Source organism: Callionymus lyra, chromosome 5 (genome assembly GCF_982586985.1).
Source record: "Callionymus lyra chromosome 5, fCalLyr1.hap1.1, whole genome shotgun sequence".
Classification (NCBI taxonomy): domain Eukaryota; kingdom Metazoa; phylum Chordata; class Actinopteri; order Syngnathiformes; family Callionymidae; genus Callionymus; species Callionymus lyra.
In genome coordinates this window covers 23,137,365-23,144,248 of record NC_141822.1, presented here as the reverse complement: position 1 = coordinate 23,144,248, position 6,884 = coordinate 23,137,365, and the positions used below count along the sequence as shown (strand labels likewise).

Below are 6,884 nucleotides of genomic sequence, written 5' to 3'. Positions count from 1 at the left end.
TGACTGTTGACAGCAGTAGAAGCTCAAGCCTTCATCTGGGAGAAGCTCTCGTAAGTGACAACTAATGGAAATGTGTTTGATTCTAATTGGCTTCCATCTTCATGGGGGACACAATGCATACGCGTTCCCATGGGAACCAATTAAAACATGTATGTTGAGCTCGTTGCCAGCAGATGAATTCTTCTGTCAGGTACTGATGCGACTAGAATCATGTTAGAAAACATTTGCACACGGTTACATGGATAAAATAGAATCATGTTTTCAAAATGAATTTTAATATTTGACCAAATGTCTCAAGTGACTTTGTGTCAAAACAAACAAAGTTTGGCAAAAACTTCAAAGTGACAAAAGGTCAAGCGTGTGCGTCAGTGAGACGAGTGACCACTGCTGTCACAGCCCGGGCGAAATCCCACCACTTGGTGGCGCTGTTTCTTCACACTGTACCTCGATTTAAAAAAAAAAAACGAGTGGAAAGCTGCACATTAACAAAGCTCGGCGTGGTGCATTTAAATGCATCCGGATAAATGAAGCGCTCAATGTGAGCAAGAAAAAAACAACCTTACTCTTTAAACATTTCTCTACTATAATGAATCGTTTCACTCGTGTTTGGTGCAAACATTTATTTATTTTCCAAAAAAAAAAAAAAAAAAAGAAAAAAAAAATGAGCAAAGGCCACACGAACATAAATCACCTCTGAGAATTCACACAAAACAAAACCCCTCCTCCGAAAACAAACGTGATGAACTGGATTGCATTTTCCGTGTGCATATTCACATTGAAATTAAATATAAAAAAAAGTGGCCTGGCAAGAGTGCAACGAAGAATATTTGGGTTGGGGGGGGCTCAAGAAAAATAAAAATGAAGTCTTTGTCATCACTTCAGTGCAAATGCAACATTCACCATGTAGAAAAAGTGAAGGTAGTACATTGATTATTCAGTGTTTAGCAACGCGACGGCTCGTTCTGTACACATGTGGTTGGTTTGTACACGTGGGTCGAGTGAGACGCGATCAAGTATCGTGACGCCAGAGATGAAATGATTTGGTTAGAAAGGTTGCTTTCGTCAGTTTAGGACACGCTAGAGCGCACACGCACTGGTTTGGAAACTAAAAAGAGCCACAGTGAAACGTTCAGTTCTCAGCTGATGATACCAAACCTCGGAACACTTTCACATTGTACCAGCAACTATGAAACTGGACGAGGGTCTTCATATGAGCAGCCGAGGGGGTCTTTAGAAACAACACCGTCGTTTTCCTCAAGGAGGAAAACACAAAAACACACACAAGTGAACATTCACTCTTCAAAGGTTCGCCGGCTCAGTTTCGAGTCAGCCGAGGCAGGATGTGAGCTCCGATCTGGAACATGGCAACTAGGACTTGTCCGAGCCAAGAACCCCTTCGTACCCCTTTGTACTGCAGTGGTTGACCCAGCAGAGAGAAGTGTGCGTCACCTACGAGGAACCGTTAGAAAGAACAAAACGATGATGAACTCAAGCCCGTGATTGTGAACTCCATTTTAAACTTGCTATAGTTCTTCATCTACCTTCTGTAAATAGTGCTTTGGTAAGAAAATACACACATAAAACTCGCCACATTCCCTACTACAAAAGTAATGGAAGACAAAATAATTTATTCAACATTTCATTAGATTTATTGTGTTTATTCTCATGAACTAACTACCTGGGGTTTGAGGTCGTGAACCACTTGAACAGACAAACTACAAGTGCTGAACCTAGCAAACTTATAGTACCAACAACACGGTGAATTCCCATGATGCCTTTCTGCACATTGTTCTATTGAGTAATGGCTTAGTGAGTAGCGGTTGTTACAAAATTGTGTTTCAATTTTACAACAATGTTGTAATGTTACAAAAGTGTTGGTTGGCTGGGCGGCAAAGCATCTGTTCAGGTCACCATTAGCAAGAGGGTTGTCGAGAGAGAGGGCGCCTCATTCATGATGTGGTGTTGAGTTTGTAAGTTCAAGGAAGTTTTGCTAAATAATACAACTAAAAACCCAGCTATTGTCATCTTAGGTATGTTAGTGACGAGTGAGGATAAGCAACAAATGACGACCCGAGCCAGAATCAAACATGCGTGTGTGTTCCGTGTGTCGCTGACCTGGTCCAGTGTGGCAGAAGGCTGTAGGGAGCTGAGGGTGGTGGGCCATGAGAGGGATGGACGACAGGCCTGCCTGGAGGCCCTTGACAGTGACTGGCTGGCCTGGCGATGGCGTGAGCACCGGGGAGGAGGGCAGGCTGCTCTACACGCAGCACACAGGCGGCGCAGCGGAGGAGAGGCGACAAGGAAAAAAAAAAAAAAAAAAAAAACACACTTTCATTCAAAAACTTTATTTTCCCCATCTTTCCCCCCACGAGCTCACGCTGATGTCCCTGCTTTAATGTAGCGTCTCGTCTACATTAGCCCGCTAATGTCCCATCGCACTCCAATAGTCAGGACTATTTCCTCCTCATTTCCAGGTCGCGACTTCATCTACACAACTGATTTACTCCGACATTTAGCCGTCCTGCAGCAGTGGCCAGGCCAGCTTTAGCTGCGGGGGATAATTCTCGCGGTGGCGTTGGACGCGCACAGCCAAACTTAATTGGCTTTCAAATTGCTTTGCAGCAAAAAAAAAAAATTATACTTTCTTTTGACACAGACTGTAACTGTCAAATGCAGCAAATGCACAGCACGGATTGAAACCTTGAGGCCATTGAGCTGATTAAAGCTGCTAAAGTACCATAACCAGCTTTTTCCTGCTGACCTTCTAGTGCTTTAGCTTATCAGGCGTTTAACAGTGGCGCAGCAGCGCCCCCTGGAGTTCACCGAGTGACTGAGACGCCTTTGTTATGCCTGTATTAGAACCGTTTAAAAAACAATAATTGAGAATAATATTCAAACTTTCTCATGTATAATACATTATGATTACAATCACAATACATGAAACTTTTATAACAATCTATGAGGTTTTATAATCATTTTAGGGTAACTTAAAATGTTTTTTAAGTATTACAAGTAGTGGGTTTTAAGTGCTTTAAGTAAATTCGGAACACCGTCTTGTACTAACAGTATAATAACAAATATTATATACACAATAGTGTGTTCACACTTCAAGCAATTTAACACATTTCCTAACGTTTTATTTTTAAAACTAAATAATTGAATGCTTGAGCAGTTCTTATAATACGGTAATAACAGTCAGTAACTTTGTCGTAGTATCATAAAAAGAATGAATGTTGCATTTATAATGCAATCATTTTACCACCTAATACTTTATAAACCTTGTTATAAGCGGTCATCCGTTACAATTAACCGTCATAATATCCTCTATAGTCTTATAAATGCATTATAATTTTTTTATGAATGACTTTCATTATGCTTTATATATTTAATATACTGCTACAATCAATTATAACTGAGAGCTAGTCGGTAAAAACTAAGATTGATCAAAGTTACATCTTGCTTTTAGTCATGGAGACGATTTCCCTGCATTTACCAGATGATTCAATGGATCCAATATTAAGACTTTGACAGAATCATTCATATTTCATGATGATAATAAAATTCTCAAGCAGAAGCATGAAGAGCTTTAAATGTAAAATTTTGGTGAACATGATCTTTTATATCGTTTCCCTGGTTGAAGAATTAAACGGCTGCAGTCGGAGAGCGTTTGTACCTGTATGTTGTCTGCGGGCGGCCCGAACTCAACAGGCCGCCGGCCGCGCTGGTGCTCGGGGACCAGGTGTTTGTTGTTTGGCTGTTTCCTCTGGCAGGGGGAGGGGGCTCTGGGCTGCTGGCAGGGGGGCGCCGTCATCTGCAGCATCACCATGCCACTGCTGGGCGCCGGGGGCAACAACCCTGCGCCGAGACACACACACACACACACACGGCTCAAGTGGTTGCCGCAGCGACTGTATGCAAATCCCCTCTCGCCAAGAAATGATGCGACTTAATTCTAAGGGGCTAGTAAGCAGATTTGAGATACACCCACGTTTATTCATCCCTTCATCATTATGCACAGCAACCAGTGTGTGTGTGTTGGAGCAAATGTGTTTCTGCCTTAAAGCTCCTCTTCAGCAGTTTTCTTCTCAAACACACCTCATCAGTGTAAAGCGCGCGGCTCTTCAATTAGCTTTTAAGTGCCTCGATTATAAATAAACACACGCACACACAGACACAAGCGTAATAATGGTCCATTCTCTTCAAATCCTTTGTGATGATGATAATTAGTTTTCGCCACAAGAGAACCATGGTTCGGACAAAACAACGAAGTAAAAACATTAATATGGTTAACGTCAAGCGGCTGCTGATTATGAAGGAAACTTTGCACAGCTGACGCCGCTGTTGATTTACGCATTAGAAGCTAATGACAGTAGCAAGGACGGCGGTTATTGGGATGTAATCCTGGGATTATTTCCGGCCAATTAAAAGCGTAGCCCGGCAACACCGCAGGTGAGGTCGCCTCGAGACCTTCATGTGACCTCATTAATGACGAGCTGGGGATCATGGCGGGGCTTGTACCATCATCACACAAGTGTAAAATGATAAAGGTCATTCATGAGGGGCCTTCATGGCTGGCGCCCCTGGTTTGACAGGAAATACATTGGGGAATTCTTGTCGCAGAAGCCAAATTAATTCTTCATCTCTTGTATTGACGCTGTTTTGGTTCATCTAAACCTCAAGCTGAACCAAGATGGATCCAAACTCTGTCCTACATTTATTCCAGTCAACCTCAAACATTAGTGTTTTTAAAATAATGTGTTGACACTTTAAGGGCTGCCTTAACAAACATTTAATTCCCAATATTCAGTATTGACTTAAACAAAAGTTACAATTTGAACCACATTATATTGAACCTAAATCAATAATCCCTTTTTAAGAAATTAAAACTTTCGTTTGGACGGTCATTTCGATACAAGCAGTGAAATTCCCCGATTTGATTTCTGCCAAGAATTAAGCTACTAATTACGAAAAATTCCACTCAACCCTAAACATTTGAGTCGTCCTGAGAGCTACTTAAAACCGCGTCCACCATCATTTCCCTTCATTTAAACTCCGGGGACCCATCATCGCCGTGCGCCGCTCTTTTTCATTTTGAAAATCCGCGGTGGAAATCTAATCATGAGCCTGGCGCACAAACAACGGCAAAGTAAACTCGGGGAAGATTATTTCATTATGAGGCTCAGGTCTGCGCAATGAAGGAAGACATACGGCCGTTATTGACACTGAGATCTGCAGGAAACCGAGTGCTGGCGGCGACGGCGAGTCTCGAGGGCTGCCCGTGTCAGAGTGAAAAGTGAAGATTGTGCTTTTGCGACGTGATCCGCATGCAGATTAGCGAGGGTCGTTTTGTGTGTGTGTGTGTAGGAGTGCGTCTTGATTTAGGAGGGGTGTACCTGCGTACTGGTGACCGGGGTGCTGCTGGGGGACACAGGGGGACGAGTTCTGAGGGAACTGAAGCTGATCCATCACTTGAGCAGGCAGGAAACTCACAGTCGAACTGCAAAACACACACACACACACACATTGTAAATCAAACGTCTTCTGCATCACTCTGGTGTCCTTTCAATCATCATCCATCATCTTAGACAAACACATCATCGTGTTTTCGTTTCACGCCGTGACACATTTTTCTGCGAGCAGAGTGATGTTGACGCAGTTAGGCTTGAAATCCTGGACGTTCTAAGAAACATTGCTTTGTGAAACTAGTGTAATAATTAAAACAGGTTTCATCTCATTTAAAATTGATAGAAATAAATACAGTCAAAGTCTGTAGAAAGGAAGAATTTCATGTTGTATTTTTTATTATTAATTACAATGCCTCTAAATATGACTTACTGATTGGTTTTAAGGATATTTGTCCTCTTTTTTGTCAACTATTTATAGGGCCTCAAAAAGATTTAAGACGAACAAAAATAGGGCTATAATATCAGATTTTTAATACTATATTATTTTAGCTTGATGGTCCCTCACAAAGGTCACTGTATAAAAGGTGGCCACTGAGGAAAATGTAATTGCCCATCTCTCAGCTAGAGATTTAAACCTCAAATAAAACTTTTTCTTTTTCTCTGGGAGTGTCTGCACTCCCGAGCCTGGTCCTCGGGGACTTTTGTGCAGCTGGTGAGAAGCAGGCTGCCGGTGGACACCGGGTTCTCATGGGACCGGAGGAGCCGGTCCAGGCAGGCACATAAATCATCTCCACGTCGACTGCCCTACAAAAGCAGCCTTGTTTCACAGGTGGGACGATGAGAACTTGACCTCCTTCAGCACGCCTGGATTACGACTGTGTTACACCATCTTGACGTTCACGATTAGGAAACACAGTGACCAGGTCCAAAGAAATAAATCACGAACTCTGCCGTTTTCGTGCACTAGTTCTATCAATCAACACACCGAAGAACTGCGAGCTGCAAAGCGTCGACCCACAAGTGAAGGGCTGCGAGTAAAGGACTCATTCAACTGAAGACCCAATTCAAAAATTCGCAGGAATAACATCTCCTCCTTCACCAGGTGAAAAGATGAGTGACCTTGACTCTGTGATGCTGCTGGGATTTGCTCATCGCGCCTGTAAGCTCTATAAATAAGAGACACCTTGAGGAGGGACGGCAGAAGAGACCCTGCAAAATGGGGTTTCTGGGACAATGCTGGTGTACGATCCTGTCGGGCAGCTTTTCTAAACCTAATTGAGGAAATGGATGGAGCAAGTCACCGCGAGTGAACGAGTCATTGAGGGACGCGTTAACACAGTTTTCAAATAAAGTTTTTATGTCCAGTAATTATAAAAAAAACATTCTGAAATGAATTTTACCGCAGAGGTCACTTAAAGAAATGATTTTCAATCAAAATCTTTGATATCAAGGACCATGTCTGAAACGTCCGCTATTGAA

The 6,884-nt window shown here is 42.6% G+C and overlaps 1 protein-coding gene across 3 annotated transcripts in view; it reads right to left on the bottom strand.

The window, feature by feature from the left end:
* Positions 1 to 266: 266 nt before the first annotated feature.
* The window catches only part of LOC148079801 (R3H domain-containing protein 1-like), a 34,007-nt gene continuing 27,389 nt past the window's right edge, over positions 267 to 6,884 (bottom strand). The window contains exons 22-25 of one of the 3 annotated variants that reach the window (XM_087791481.1): positions 5,394 to 5,497; positions 3,674 to 3,855; positions 2,116 to 2,257; positions 267 to 1,449 (exon numbers count right to left, since the gene is read on the bottom strand). In XM_087791481.1, the coding sequence (XP_087647607.1) occupies positions 1,316 to 1,449; positions 2,116 to 2,257; positions 3,674 to 3,855; positions 5,394 to 5,497 (562 nt within the window). In that variant the 3' untranslated portion in view covers positions 267 to 1,315. The remainder of the gene's footprint in view (positions 1,450 to 2,115; positions 2,258 to 3,673; positions 3,856 to 5,393; positions 5,498 to 6,884) is intronic. The other 2 variants (XM_087791480.1, XM_087791482.1) reach the window with 2 other exon arrangements.